General features: G+C 54.0%; 4 protein-coding genes across 4 annotated transcripts; 2 read left to right on the forward strand and 2 right to left on the reverse strand.

The window, feature by feature from the left end:
• Nucleotides 1-107: 107 nt before the first annotated feature.
• On the reverse strand, nt 108-1,215 carry TRIREDRAFT_105912 (uncharacterized protein; the record flags this gene model as incomplete). Its single annotated transcript, XM_006964212.1, has 3 exons — nt 108-248; nt 345-423; nt 697-1,215. Coding segments are annotated over 3 exons (738 nt in total), but the record flags the coding sequence as incomplete, so codon positions are not given.
• A 4,519-nt stretch (nt 1,216-5,734) lies between these two features.
• Nucleotides 5,735-7,559, forward strand: TRIREDRAFT_76713 (uncharacterized protein; the record flags this gene model as incomplete). The annotated part of the gene is made up of 5 exons (XM_006964053.1): nt 5,735-5,908; nt 5,990-6,241; nt 6,301-6,389; nt 6,454-6,878; nt 6,936-7,559. Exons 1-5 carry the CDS (start codon nt 5,829-5,831, stop codon nt 7,557-7,559), a joined length of 1,470 nt encoding a protein of 489 aa, XP_006964115.1. The 5' UTR covers nt 5,735-5,828.
• A 1,261-nt stretch (nt 7,560-8,820) lies between these two features.
• TRIREDRAFT_121154 (amidase) lies at nt 8,821-10,995 on the forward strand. The gene is made up of 3 exons (XM_006964054.1): nt 8,821-9,333; nt 9,464-9,907; nt 9,976-10,995. The coding sequence occupies exons 1-3, from the start codon at nt 9,061-9,063 to the stop codon at nt 10,891-10,893; spliced, it is 1,635 nt and encodes a 544-aa protein (XP_006964116.1). The 5' UTR covers nt 8,821-9,060; the 3' UTR covers nt 10,894-10,995.
• A 181-nt stretch (nt 10,996-11,176) lies between these two features.
• TRIREDRAFT_121156 (copper amine oxidase) lies at nt 11,177-13,240 on the reverse strand (the record flags this gene model as incomplete). The annotated part of the gene is made up of 1 exon (XM_006964213.1): nt 11,177-13,240. One exon carries the CDS (start codon nt 13,238-13,240, stop codon nt 11,249-11,251), a length of 1,992 nt encoding a protein of 663 aa, XP_006964275.1. The 3' UTR covers nt 11,177-11,248.
• Nucleotides 13,241-14,823: the final 1,583 nt, after the last annotated feature.

The raw sequence follows: 14,823 nt of genomic DNA on the forward strand, positions 1-14,823 counted from the left end.
TCTGTAGAACAGGTGGGAGCTTCGGCACCGGCAAGGCCAGGCACGGCTAAAATATTCACTGCTCTTGTTAGATTTTCTTGTTCTATAACACCAAGGAGAGACATGACTCACGCCAGATCCATGACATCAAGGTCTCCGGCAGGCTGAGCCGGGCTGAAGACATTGTTAGGTGGGGAGTTTGGCTGGGGCGGCGCATAGGGCGAAGGTGGATGCTCTTCCTTGTCTTCAGATGGAATAAATGATGGTTTCTGTGCCGTATAGCGTGCGTATCTGAGGCAGAGAGGATGGAAGATTCAAGTTTGCTTCTGGCGGGTTGTTCAAAAGGCTGTGGCCAAGTAACATACCAGAAGTTCCTGCCAAAGTGAGAAACTCGGTTCGTGCGGGCTCTGCCCTAAGTCTTTGATTGACGAGGCAGGTACGGCGCTGAAAGAAAGAAGAAGGCGGTCAACTCGAACAATGAGGTATCGTCCATTGTATCGATAGGGATACTGCCGACTCCAAGTTACTGCAGTGGCCTATCAGCAGCCGAGGCACCTACAAGCACCGGGCTAAGACTGAGTTATATCAAAGACTCGACTCCTCCACCCAGTCTACAATCTCCTTTCCGATCGTGTGGGGATAGTCCTCCTGTACGAAATGCCTTTCTAGTCCCAGAAAGACGGTCTTGACATTCTTCATGGCTCCTCTCAGTCTCACAAAGTCCTCTTCCGTGACGAACGTTCCAGCGTCACCCAGAAGAACAGTTTCGGTAGGTTCCATGCGAGAAGCCAAGGGGTGTATCTGTGAGCATTTTCCCACACGTCCTCCGGGTGCCCCTCAATAGGAATCTCGTTGGGCAATCTCCAGATTGGCTCACGGTCTTTAGGTTTCAGAAACGGCCGGCGATAGTGTATCATCTCTTCTTCCGTCAGCCCTCGAACAACACCCATGGTCAAAATTGTATCCACAAAGAAGTTCTGCTCGATGATCAAGGCTCTCCCAACGTCCTGCGTACGGAACGTCCGAAAATGGTCTTGAAATACCAGGTCTCGAGAGGCCCAGCTGCTCAAGGCGGTGATCCACTCCATTAGAGCGAGGCCGGCGACGCGCTCGTGATGGCGACTGGCCCAGTCCAAGCCGAGAGCAGAGCTCCAGTCGTGGATAACGAAAGTGATACGCCCTGTTGGCAAGACGGCATCAAGAAAAGCATCGATGTAGCGCTGATGGTCGCGAATCCTATACTCAAGTCCCGTCACTTTATCCGAATCGCCGAAGCCGATGAGATCGGGCACGACGCAGCGATTGTCCTTTGAAACATGCGAAAATATGTTACGCCAGAGATACGACGAGTTTGGGTTGCCGTGGAGAAAGACGGCAACGGGCCCGGAAGAGGAAGAGCCAACGTCGACATAGGCCATGCGATTCCCCAGTGCTTCGACCGACTGCTTTTCGTATGGAAAGGCTGAAGAGATATGGAGATTCCTATCAGTAGCCATGACTGAATATACAGTTGAAAAGGAGATGTGACGGTCTTCTGATCAACATACAAAGGCGCTAGAGGGTGTATGGCTGATCAGGGAAGATGTTGAGCTGCTATGGGAGGCATTTGGTTGATACAATGGCCGCAAAGATCTTAGGAACCAATTCTTTTATATACAAGGGCTCATTGCGTCACTAAACAAGTTGATCTCGATTACTTACAGACAATATTGAGGACCAGGATTCAGTGGAGGCCCACGGAAGACTTTTTGCGTCTAGTGATCTCTCCTGCCACAAAGAGTTCCCTACGACCCGATCAAGTATAACAAGGGCTCCCCAGATTACCAATTACGATGTTGTTATACAATCAAGAGCCGAACGCCCCATGATGTCCAGTTCAAGGACCCTCTTTCCTCTCTTGTGTGATTACATTGTAAGTTTGTCAACATGCGACCTCAGGGAGTGTGACTGAACCAATTGCGGGTATATAATTCTCCAGAACATCTTGTAATGAAACGGCATCTCGTTCAGTCCATTTGAAGTCACCATGGCTTCTGCTAGGTACATCTCTAGATCATTACTCCCCTTGTCTCTGAACAATGCCTGACCTTTTTCCAGTCCTGAACTGTTACAGAGCGTCATCGACGCCCATAGCGGCCTAGAGTATTAGAACTCCATTACGTCTCTCAGCGTGGCGCTTGAATTCTCTGGGCCGGCTCTGGGTATAGTAGGCCTGCCTAGGCCCTATAAAGTCAAGATGTTGGTTAATACTAAAACGAAAAAGGTTACGTTTGAGAGATTCAGAGACTACTACAGGTCATGGACGCCCACGCAGACGGAGGTTGGCAAGATTAGGTCAGCAGATGGTCTTGACGTTTGAGAGAATCCCCAGGATGCATTTGCAACCTACGTCAAGGCCACCCCATGGGATGTGCAGAACGTCTTCTACTTCGTCAGCTATGCCTTTTAGAACTACTTAACTTTCCATTCTACCTCGCAGATCCAGAGATTTTAACTCAACAAGTGGACAGACCGATGCCGGAGAACGGAGAGGAGTGGACGACTCTAGAGGATGCCTTTCCCAACAGCTATCCCACCCATACCAAGTTTCAGAAGTATGACTTTGACGTCGGATATCGATTGATGCGAATACATTACATCGTTGACGTCTTGAAGAGGCCAGCTCCTGCGTGGCACAATTGCTTCAATCACGCCATTGCTGGAAAGCTACTATATCCGACTCTCCGACTTGTGACCTCTTCTCTTCCAGACATGGCATTTTTTTTTTTCCCCGTTTGTCTTGAAAGACATTGCGTTATCCGTCAGTTATCAACTCACGGCGGCCCCGTAAGCTTAAAGCTTCTGGGCAAGGGGGGAAGAAACAACGGTGATTGAAATGTCATCAAGGCATGGAATCACGTCAATAGTTCGACATTGAAAGAACTGGGATATTCTGGCGCAAATTCCAGGCCTATTGAGAACAGTTCTGCCTGTTGGTATATTACAGAGTTAACTTGTACCTAAAGCTGCTTTTATACTTGTAGTCCGCGCTTTATGGTTCAAGTTCTCACGCTGCCAAGACCTTATCGTGAAGCTTCGTGTCTGAGTCAATCGACTTCCTACCCGGGATAGATAGGTCAGCAATACATGCAATTACAGATTCAATTCTGCTTCTACAACACCCAGAAGATGGCAATGCAAGTGGCCGGAGAGCTGATGGTATTGAGATGCTGTTCGAGTTGAGCGTTGAGGAGGGAATACCATTAGAAAAGAATTGCCTGATCCTCATACTCACTTGATGATCACATGAGATCAATCCCATGTTCGCCTAAGCCACGAAGCGAGGTCGTAAGCGAGCCGGCTAGCACTGGTTTACAGCGCTGTTGGCGCTGCAATTCCCCCAAAGATTGCACTAACGTTTCAGGGACCACGACACCTCAAGAAATTGACACCGACTTCAAAGTCATCAAAGACCTGCCAAAACTCTTTTACTCGACGACCATGTGCTGCCTTTCGGCCGTGATGGGCGACAAAGAGTCGATTTCGTTTGCTTGTTTTTTCTGATCTCTCCATCTACCACTTGCAATTTTATGCGAAACTAACAGCCTTTGCTCGCCAGACAAGATGAGGACAAAGTCCGGGCCATCGTAGCCAGCACACATCTCATGAACCTCATCGTGCAGCTCCTCGCTTCACGACAGCTACTGTCTCGTCGACATACCGAGACCACGGCCTTGAACCAAAGGTCTTGATAACTTGCAGGACTTCTCTGGTCATCCGACTTCCAACAATCAACGTGGCGTTCACCAGCAGTGTATTCGATCCGAAAGTCGGTCCCGGCGGTTCACTCTTTGAAGAGTACGAGGGCTCTGCTTTTGTGCCGCCGGCATGTGGCGGTGTCTCGAGATTAGCGAGCCATCCGGGGTGAGCTCATGTCGAAAGAGTCATCGGAGCGGCAACGGCTGAGACTGGAGAACTATTGGGACATGGATCACCCAAGGTAGACAAGGGCATCTTTTGTGAGGGTTAGCGAAACGTGCAGCATCACCAGGCGGTAAGGTTGTTTGGTACGAGGATTTGCAGAATGACTTGATGTGACGTGAAGAGGGAGATTTCAAGCGTGACGAAATTGCTCGCTTCAACTCTCAGCTCAGCTCAGCTCAGCTCGCTGCTCGCCTGACTCCCCAGCTGGCAGTCATGGATCCCAGATGGATGCTTCGACTGTACATACGGAGCACCAGGGTTTGTGATGCTTCAACAGGGCCTGTGATGCCTGTACTGTACACAGCAAAAGAACAGGGGTGGCGAAGAGGCCTCTGCAAGGGTTATGGGTGTCGATTATGGAGACCTGGAGACCCGTGCTTTAATACGGGAGAGCCCGCAATCATGCGTTAGCTGCCTTGCAGGAAAAAGAACCGGTGTATCGTACAGCACAAACAAGCACGGCCACGTTTCTTTGACCAGGAACCACGGCCGTGGAGTCGAAGCCATTGCCCACATGCACCTACTCGTAGCCTCATCCTCAAGCTGCTTGATTGCCTTTGATCGAGGCTGGCAGTTCATCTCTTTCACTCATCAAGATGCCATTGCATTGGCAGACGGTAGGTACATAAATGCTCCTTGAAGAAGTTCTTGATTGATATTACAACGCAGTCTGTTTGGACATGGATCGACTGATGGGAAAGCGATGAGTTTATGCGTATGGGGAGAATGTAACCCATACCCGCCTGCTGGCAGCACCGCTTAGTGGCTGGCGTACCTGGACCTGGCATGTCTTGTTCGGCTGTTGCTGGGGCGGTACCTGTATGTACGCTCGGACTCGCGTCCGATCAAACGAGGCATTCTGGTTCGTCCCGTACCGGTGACTTGACTCGTTGCCTCGGTCCTGATGAAGAGATACCTCCATTAGGTAGAAACTCCAATCCTTGAGAGTGACAGACAACTCCTAATCAACTCGATACTATGTAACATGGTCACCGGGCCTCTCCTCTCCTCTCCTCTGCTGTCTTACCGCAACTCTCCGGTCCAGAGCCACGTTCTTCCCCATTCATCTTCTCAGCTTCTTGCAGTGACATGATCCCAGCATTTGGTCTTCCTCCTCTTCTCCCCCTCCTAGCAAGCAGCCAATGCAAGTCCCTGTCAGACTCGAGCAAATCGGCTTTCCCCCCTCAACAAGGGCGCCCGTTGACTTTCTGTTCGCTTTTCCGTCTTTCCCAGCCGGCAGTCACAAATCGCCTTTTCCCGCTCTTGTCCTCGCTCATGTTGCCCCCCTTTCAGGGATAAAGATACGCTTGGCCCCCGAGAAGAGCTTAAGCTGCAGACCGGGGGAACGGCTCCATGGTGTCGTTTTTTACACATGATTTTCTTTGGCTCTTTGGCCTGCGGGCGCCACATCGAGCGTTGACTGGGGTGAATCGGTACTACCTTAAGTACTAGGTAGTAGGTAGTACTCGTAGTTTGCCAGCTTTTTATCTCTTTTTTCGTTCTAATTCCATTTTATCTCCCGGATTTCTGAATTCTCATTTGTTTCCCCGGTTGTGACTGCCTGCCTGTGCCCAGAACCGCGTCTGGAAGCTGCGGAGAAGAGAGACCGCCAGACGGGAAGCAGCCAGCCAGATCGTAAGGTATCTGCAGCGTGCATGCAGTTATCTACCTAGTACTAGTAGTATAATAACAACGGAGGCGGTCCGCTCTTTCTGCACTTGCTCGTCTCCCGCTCCATCGACTCCTCCTCCACTCTCTCATCTCCCTTCCTTTCCTTTCCTTTCTTCTTCTAATCCTTCTTCTTCATCATCACCAACCAATAATTGGGGAAGACAGAAAGGACTGGCAATCTCAACTCGGTGCAGACCTTCTTCGGCATCCTCATCATGGCCGCGGAAAAGGATGAAGTCGCCATCGTCGAGGCGCAGCCACAGCATCAGCGTCTTTCCACCTGGCGATACAACTCGTGCGTTGCCCCCGACCTCGTCCTGACTGCCATCTCGTAGGCCTGGATTGCTGACTTGGGTGCTTAACCTCGTGTGCATAGGCCCTTTGTTCAGACCATCATTGTCGGCTTCGTGCTGTTCTGCAATCCTGGAACGTATCTCGCCATCACCGGCCTGGGTGCTGGTGGCAAGCAGCCGCAGTTGATTGGTATCGTTAACAAGGCCAATGTCATTCTGTACTGCTTGTTTGGAGCGTCTGGCATCCTGGGAGGCAGCATCATCAACAAGATTGGACCCCGATGGGCGCTCGTGATTGGAGCCACGGGTTATCCCATGTATGCCGGGTCTCTGTGGTACGTTTACAGACAATCTCCCATCACAGGTCCGGAGTGTTCAAACTGACGGTGAAAAGGTGGATTGACAAAGGCGAAGGCTCCTGGTTCGTCTTGTTTGGTGGTGCTTGGCTGGGACTCTCCGCGGGTCTTCTCTGGTCCACGCAAGGTAATGGATGAACAACAGCAACATTGATCGCTTGAGCTCCCAAACTCACACAAAAGACATACAGGCTACATCACGACATGCTATCCTACTGAAGCGGAAAAGGGCAAATACATTGCAACATCATGGGTCCTCAACGCCATGGGCTCAGTCGTCGGAGCGGCCATCGTCCTGGGCGTCACCATCAACAACACCTCCGTCTCCGGAGTGCCCTCGTCCGTGTACATCATCTTCATCTGTCTCGAGTGCGTCGGTCTGCTGCTTGCCGGCCTGCTTCTTGACCCGGCCAAACTTCGACGAAACGACGGCCGACCAATCGCCTCCTTCACGCCCCTTCCTTGGTACCAGGAGCTCAAGGCTCTCGGTCTGACAATGCTGGAGCCCAAAATGGCGTTGATCACGCTGTCCATCTACAGCAGTGAAATGTACCTGTCGCTGACGGGAGCCTTCAACGCGTGGTACTTTAACGCCAGAACGCGATCCCTTGCCAATGTGAGCATCTCTCATCCATCACCATCCTGTCCAGGCGAGTCCTAACTGTGACGATAGTTCTGCTATTGGATCTTCCAAGTCATGGGTGCCCTCGCCATTGCCTGGATCTGTGATGCCTCAATCCTGGGATCCCGTCGACGCCGGGCCTTTGTGGCCGGAGCATTCGTGACCATTGTTATTGGAGGAACGTGGATCGCCATGATTTCCTTCCTGTCCGTCAACGACATCGACCGAAGCGAGACTCCGAGAGCCATTGACTGGACCGAGACGACCAAGTTTGCCGGCCCCTTTGTCATCTACATCTTGTTCGGCGCCTGCTACCCCATCTTCCAAAACTTCCACCACTGGACATACAGCACCTTTTCCAACGAGCCGCACGTTCTGGGACGCTACAGCGGATACTTTAAGGGATTCCAGGCGTTTGGCACGGCGACGGCGTTTGGAATCGACACTCACGGCGTGCAGTTCATCAGAGAGGCTGGCGCCTATTTCGGCATGATGATGCTGGGTTTGATCCTGACCATGATCAGCATCTACTTTTACACGACGAACACCAAGTATGGACAGGAGGAGGGTGTGGTGATTCCCGAAGCGTTCGAGGAGGTGGTTGAGGAGCATGTCGAGGAGATGCACGACAAGTCTCTGGACCAGAGCGAGACGACGGGCTCACAGAAGGAGTAAAGCAGCCGTTTCTCTCTCTCTTGTTTCTACTTTTACTTGTCTGGTTGAGCGTGTGATGACTGAACCGGGGTCTGGAGCTACCGATGGGATTCGATTTGACGACTATATACTATACGAACTAATGGGTTGCATGTCTTTGAGGCAGGCATGGGAATGGGAAACGGGAATGGGATTAATGGGTTCTTAATGATATGGCTATAACATGTATGAGCTCGGGCCTATAGCATCAAGTACCAAATGACTGTGAAAATTACTGCAACTACCTAGGTATATCGTGATACTATTCCACGAGGACGACGTGCCGCGAACGAAAATCGCCATCATTTACCCATTCACCGTCATCATGGCTACTGTTGTTCATGCTGTTGTTCTTCAAGACATGAACATCGCCGTCGCATCCGGCCCAGCGGATCCATGTACGATAATTCATGCATACCTAGTACATATGTGAATACACCCAACCATCAACCGCCGTCAAACCACCTTGTCGGTTTGCATTTCTCATCACAACCAACGCAGCGTGGCAATCCCGCTCCACAAGCGAGTGCCGATAGTACATACTTGACCCCATGTGCCTCTCCCGAGCCCCATTGATCCCGCCGTGTCTGACTCGAAAATTACACGTAACAAGTGGGAAGCAAACCCCGGCCTAGGCTCTTGATAGTAGTCTATCTAGTAGGTAGGTACCTACAGGCTACAGTATTTGCAAAACCCCGCGCGGGAACTTGAAGGTGATGTGTGATGAACAAGGTCCGGTTTAGATGGCAAGTATGTACATACTACTACCTCGTACATACACACACACACACACACACACACACAAGACCAAAGTGGCATGACATGACATGGCAGGTCAAGGCCAAGGTCAAGGTTGCAGATTGTTTCAGCATCTCCTCATGCCGGGGACAAATCAACCGAGCAGAAGCCCTCCAACGGCTTCCCCAGTTGTGCTCAATCCTCGCTCCGGCTTCATTGCTCCTGTTGCCCGCGTCGAGGGCTATGCCAAAGAGGGCAATGTCTACGCTAGAGGGGGAGGGGGATGCGCGCATAATCTATCGAGGTGGTAGTACATAGTAATATTCGTTAACAGAGATTTGAATTCCGTATTGAATATTAATTGGATAATCTGTTTTTGTTCAGTCTCTTCCTGAGGTCCTCGTTTCTCCATCGGATTCCTGTAGATGCATGTTGGGCCGCCATGGCGTATCATAGCTGGATGCTGCTTTGGGAAGGCAAACTGGTGAGGGGTCGAACCGAACCACGCAAAGCTGGAGGATGAAGATCGAGGATGACTTCAGTGTTTGTTTTGTGACTTGAGCAGCAACTGAAGCTGGAATCTGCAGTCGAGAGTGATAGCTTCGTGTCCACCAGAGACTGGCCGGGGTTCCTGAGTCTGCCGATTGTAGCTCCATCTCCCGAGTTGTTTTTCTCTGTAATTAGATTATCGGAACAAAACGAAACAAAACAAAACAAAACAACCTCCTCCTCCGCCACCACCAAAATGCCCGAATCGCAGGACCACATCCGCCTCGCCATTTCCCTGCGGGACGGTTCCCTCGACAAGAGCGTCCTCTTCTCCCTCTCCCAGATCACATCTCTTCCCCAGGATGTGACGTCGGTGCCTCGAACCAGCGACCTGCTGACGGACGCGGAGCTGCAGCTGACGGAGGTGTACGATGCCACGGCGCTGCTGGAGATGCTGGCGGCGAAGAAGGTGAAGGCGGTTGAGCTTTTGTCGGCGTTTCGCAAGAGGGCCACGATAGCCCAGCAGTGTGTGAGTTAAATGATGACATTCTTCTTGCTTGTTATCCCATCAGTTCTGTGCCCTCTTCTTCTTCCCCTCTTGGTGTTTTCTTGGTGTTCTCTAGAGCTCTCTACCGTGACTGGGCTGACAAAGTTGACAGACCAACTGCCTCACGGAACTCCTCCCCGAGGCCATCTACGACGCAGAGGCCTGCGACGAGCACCTCGCCCTCACCGGCCGCCTCATCGGCCCCCTCCACGGCATCCCCTTGTCCCTCAAGAACCAGATCGGCGTCGCCTCGCACCTGACCAACGCCGGCTTCGTCGCCTGGATCAACAACACCAGCCGCGACGACGCCGCCATCGTCAAGACGTTCCGCAAGCTGGGCGCCGTCGTCTTTGCCCGCACGAACCAGCCGCAGGCCGGCATGCACCTGGAGACGTCCAACAACATCTACGGCACGACGGTGAACCCGCGCAACAGGCAGCTGACGGCGGGAGGCAGCACGGGAGGCGAGGCGGCGCTGATGGGCATGAATGCGTCGGTGCTGGGCATAGGGGGCGATATTGGGGGTTCCATCCGGATTCCCGCAGCCTTCAACGGGGTGAGCAACAAGACGCCAGCAGTCAATGCTTCCAAAATTCTCCGTACAATACTGACAAAGAAGCGCAGCTCTACGGCTTCGTGCCCTCGCCCAGTCGCTTCAGCGGCATCGGAGTTGTCGTCCCAACGCCCGGCCACGACGCCATCGCCGGCACTCTAGGCCCCTTTGCCCGCTCCCTGCGCGACATTGAGCTCTTCTGCAAGGCGTACTCGTCAACACTTCCCTGGATCGACGACGTCTCGCTCATCCCCGGCAGCATCCTGTCCTCCGCCATGGGCCGCCAGCTGGACGAGACCCGGCCGCTCAAGGTTGGACTGCTGATGGACGACGGCGTCGTTTCGCCGCTGCCTCCCGTCCGGACTGCCATGCGCCGCATCGCCGAGAAGCTGGGCCGCGCCGTCGACGTGCAGGTCGTGACTTTCTCCCCCATGGAGCACGCCAGGGGCTGGAGCATCATTGCCGCAAACTACTTTGAGGACGGCGGCGCCAACATCCGCGCCATCTGCGAAAAGGGGGGCGAGCCCGTCCTGCCGCTGACCGAATGGATCATCAACGAGTGCCAAAAGGGGCGGGCGGAGGTGGCGTCGTCGCCAGAGGGGCTCAAGGAGGCCCGCGATGGCTTCCGCCGGCAGTACAGCGACCACTGGAACCAGTTCGACGTCGACGTGGTGCTCGCCCCGGTGTACCCGAGCGTGGCCGGCCCGCACGGAGCGACGAGATACTGGGGGTACACGGCCATCTGGAACCTGCTGCAGTACCCGGCCGTGGCGATGCCGGCGAACAAGCTGGTGGGCGCGGCGACGGCGGCCGAGCTCAGGGAGGCGTACGAGCCCAAGAACGAGCTGGAGAAGCACTACTGGGAGATTTACTCGCCCGAGGACGCCGAGGGGCTGCCGATTGGCGTGCAGGTCGTGGGCAAGCGGTATCACGAGAGGCTGGTGCTGCAGGCGGCGAGGGTGATTGAAAAGGCGTTGCTGGGCAAGTGAGTGAGACGAGCTTGGTTGGGTCAAAGTGTGACAAAGTGTGACGGATGGCATGATCGATATAGTAGTAGTATCCAAAGCATCGTATAGTTGTTTCTATAGACTTCTCTTGAATGGGAGCACGATGGCTTACAAGAGAAAACAAGACATGGTCATTTCCAATTCTTCTTCATAACTCATCCTCATCATCTTCTGTCTCTTCTTTTTATTTTTTCCAAATGTCACTGACAGGTATCCAAGCAGAGTCTGCCTTACATCCATATGTCTTTTTGCCTTTCCAACAGTTTCGACGTCAACATCAACCTAGGTATGTGATAAGACTGCATGCTCCATGCACTACAATGTCCGTCTTGGACATTTACAGCTTGCAGCAGTCCTTGACCTCCTTGGCCACCTCCTCCACCAACGTCGACTTATTCACCCCCTGCTGCGAATTGGGCACGTCCAGCGCCGGGTTCTTCTCATGGAACCCAACCGGCTTGAAGTGCACGCTCAGCCGCTCCACGGGCATCACCGGAAAGTCCTCCGGCCGCGGGTTGTGCGTCAGCGCAAAGGTGTGCCAAAACACCACGTCCTGGTTGCGGACGTCGTCCCCCCTGGCGGCCCAGACGTCGACGCCCGTGCTCACGCGGCTCTGGTTGGTGAACTCGCCCGCGGCGAACAGCTCGCCGTCGCGGTACCGCGTCACCCACACGGCGTGCTCGTGGAAGCGCGCGCGGCGGGCGTTGAAGGAGCGCGCCGACATGAGCATGCGCTGGCTGGCGACGGTCTGCACCTTGTAGGCCACGGGCTTGCGGCTGATGGCGTTGACGACGCCGTCGTTGCGGATCTTGAAGACGCGGCCCAGCTCGACGTTTGTGTCTGCGAAGCCCGCGGCCTCGAGCACCGTCGTCCGCGCGACGTAGCCCACGCCGAAAGGGTCCTCGATGCCGTCCTGCTCCGGGTCGAGCGGCACGCTGTCCTCGTATGTCACCGTGTTGTTGAAGCCGTCAATGGCAGGGTCGACGCGCAGGTTGAAGATGTGCTGGTGGTACGGCGCCGAGACGCCCGGCCCTACAGGCGTCGACCACGGCAGGTTGAGGCCCTCGCCGTCGTCGATCGGGATCGTCGACAGGATGCCCGTGGCCCGGACCTCGAACTCGATGCCGCCCGCCTGGTCCAGCACCCAGGCGAAGATGTACTCGTAGTTGGAGACGGTGCAGATCATCTGCACCACCAGCTGTCGGTTCCGCACCACCGTCGCCTCTCCGTTGCGGTAGTTTGTGTGCTTGTGCAGGATGCCTGCGTCTTGCTCGTGGAGGCAGATGACATTCTGCAGATGCACCGGCCGGCCCGCGGAGTCGATACGGAAGCCGTCAAAGTACTTGATGTGGCCTAGACAGTCGCACCCGAGGCTGAGCTGGTTGCAGGTGATGCCCAGGCCAACGTCTCCCACGTCGAAGGCTTGCTTTCGGTGGTATGGCCGACGGGGGTCTCCGTAGGGGACAGTCATCTCGGAGAGGGCGAGGCGGTAAAAGACGTTGCGGCCGTCAAAGGTGAGGTTGTACAGGACGAGGCCCTCGCGGTAGTTGAAGCCGACGCGGAACCGCCACTTCTGCCACTTGACGAGGTGTCCATCCAGGGAAAAGGAGGGCCCCTCGGGCTGCTGGACAATCAGCGGCTTCAGGTCGGTCCTCAGCGGCGTCTCCAGCAGCTCGTGGGCGTACTCGACGGCCTTGACGGGCTTCCACGGCTGAGTTTCAGAGACGTCGTGGCCGCGGCCCGTGGGTAAGTAGTCGATCCGGACGAGCTCCTTGGAGTTTGCGTCGAGCACGGGCGAAAAGGCACACGGCAGCGAGTAGTGGTTCGACTGCGGGTGCGCCACGGGCACGATGAACATGTAAAACTGCACCAGCCGGCGGTGCTCGGCCTCGTCGTCGGTGCCGTAGATCCACGGATCCGTGCAGACGGTGACGCCGTCGGGCAGCTGCAGCTTCTCAATCTCGGCAATGACCTTTGGGTGCTTGAGGCAGACCGTCTCGAGCCCAATCATCTCGTCCACGTCGACGGGGCCCTGGATGTGCTTGGGCAGCTCCTTGAGGGAGACGACGCCCTTTGTGTCGAGGTTGATGACGGCCTTGAGGAAGGCATGCGTGTCCAGGCGGTGCAGGTAGCTGTAGACGAGCCGAGCCGGCGGCTTGGGGAGAGGCTGGCCCGTCCGCTCGGCCTCGATGTAGGGGATGACATGCTGCTTGATGGGCTCCTGGATGTCGATGACCTTGAAGCGGAGGCTGATGCCGGGGAGAGACGCCTTGAGGATGGATGTGGCGAGGGTGATTTCGTCTGGACGAATGGGGTCGAAGGGATGCATCTTTGGATGTATGTTATGTATCTTTTGCTAATAATGCCAATGCCAATGAATGTATAAGAGCTGGGCGTATAGATCGAGTGTGCCGTCTGTCGTCTGCCGTCTGCCGTCTGCCGTATATCGTATCACTGGGAGGGACCTGACCAGTGGGAGCCCTCAGAGCATGGAGTTGTGCTTGGTCTTGCACGGAAATAGCGGCAAATCGCCCAGTATCCGCAATAGTATCCGGAATCTCACCTCCAATATCCAAAAGCTCTCGCCCGCAGTAGTCAAGGACGCAATACCCAGGTCAGTCAGCAAGGATCGGCCACGCGCTCTTCTCCAAGCCGTTGTTCTTTCTTCCAGCCGAGACCTCTCAAAGCTGACCAGTCAAGTTTTCCTCAGGTTGCTAGAAGGCGGGACAAAACATGATCTTTCAAAGAAAAAGGGGGGGGACGGAAGGCCGTTTTATCTAGTAGTACTCGACTCTCACCACCTCACTTAGCACAACACTAACGTTGAAACCATGCCGGTATCACTCACTCTCTGTACAAGCCCATCGACATCTCGCAGCTTGGCAACGGCCCCATCCCGTTTTGCCTATTCGTTCGCCATCACGACAACTTCGGCTTTACCCACAGATATGGACCGAGATATACAAGGTTCGGACGTGCCCAACCACCCCGTTCGTGCAAGTATATAAATGAACCCCGTCCCTCTTAGTATCACGCCGCTTCTGCTCTCCATGCCCACTCGATAGAGAAGGGAAAAGAAGACGCGCGAGGTCCCGGAAACCGGCGCCAAGTGCAATGTACAAATTACGCTTCAACTTCCAAATCGGATGCAAAACCGAATACCGAACCCCCTCCCCCTCACCAATCTATCTATCGACTATCTTTTTAGGATTCCCCCCTTGCGGATTTTGACCCAAGTTGCCAGGGCCCAGCAAGGTAATAATGAACCGAGATCAAAAAACCAACGAAAAAAGAAAGAGAGAGACAAACCAACAACATCCGATCCTCCCCCATTGAACCAACCACCACCATACAAATGCGGAGGTGGCCCCAAGCACTTACCTTAGTCGAGTTTCTCCCTTTTCTAAAAGGACGCCCTCCAAGTAATACAGCAACCGTCATTCCGATTCCGATTCGGGCCAAAGATACGCGCCCTAAACGGGAAAGAAAATCACGACAGAGCCGCTGTGGAGGCTTCCTCCCCTTGGCTCTTCTTCCCTTGTTTTCCGTCTTGTGTTGTTCATGTAAGTAATAAGAAGGGGGCAAAAAGAAAACAAGAAGCAAAGAAGCAAACATCTCCTTGAATCACCAGAGCAAGCACATCATCAGCGGCGGCCCCCATTCCAGCCGTTGACACTATTTCTAGTCACATCACAGTGCTGCTATATGGAGCAGCTCCCTTGCTAGTTTGTGCTTGGTCGAGGCTTAGTCGGACGGGCTAGTCGACGAGATTTAAAGCCAAGGTCCGTCCTTGTCCCCATCCCACCTCTGTTTTCTCCGATGATGGAATCGGTTTTTTTTCTCAGAGAATTACTAGTTTTGGCTATGTGCTTATAGCTAGACGCCATCCTCCCAGTCATGTTTCCCATACGA

This window comes from Trichoderma reesei (genome assembly GCF_000167675.1).
Source record: "Trichoderma reesei QM6a unplaced genomic scaffold TRIREscaffold_6, whole genome shotgun sequence".
NCBI lineage: Eukaryota > Fungi > Ascomycota > Sordariomycetes > Hypocreales > Hypocreaceae > Trichoderma > Trichoderma reesei.

Bases quoted from the DNA above. Each gene is read 5' to 3' on its own strand.
- TRIREDRAFT_121154 (XM_006964054.1), top strand. From the start codon at position 9,061: ATGCCCGAATCGCAGGACCACATCCGCCTCGCCATTTCCCTGCGGGAC. The intron at 9,334-9,463 runs GTGAGTTAAATG...CAAAGTTGACAG, and splicing joins CCACGATAGCCCAGCAGTGT to ACCAACTGCCTCACGGAACT. The intron at 9,908-9,975 runs GTGAGCAACAAG...AAAGAAGCGCAG, and splicing joins TTCCCGCAGCCTTCAACGGG to CTCTACGGCTTCGTGCCCTC.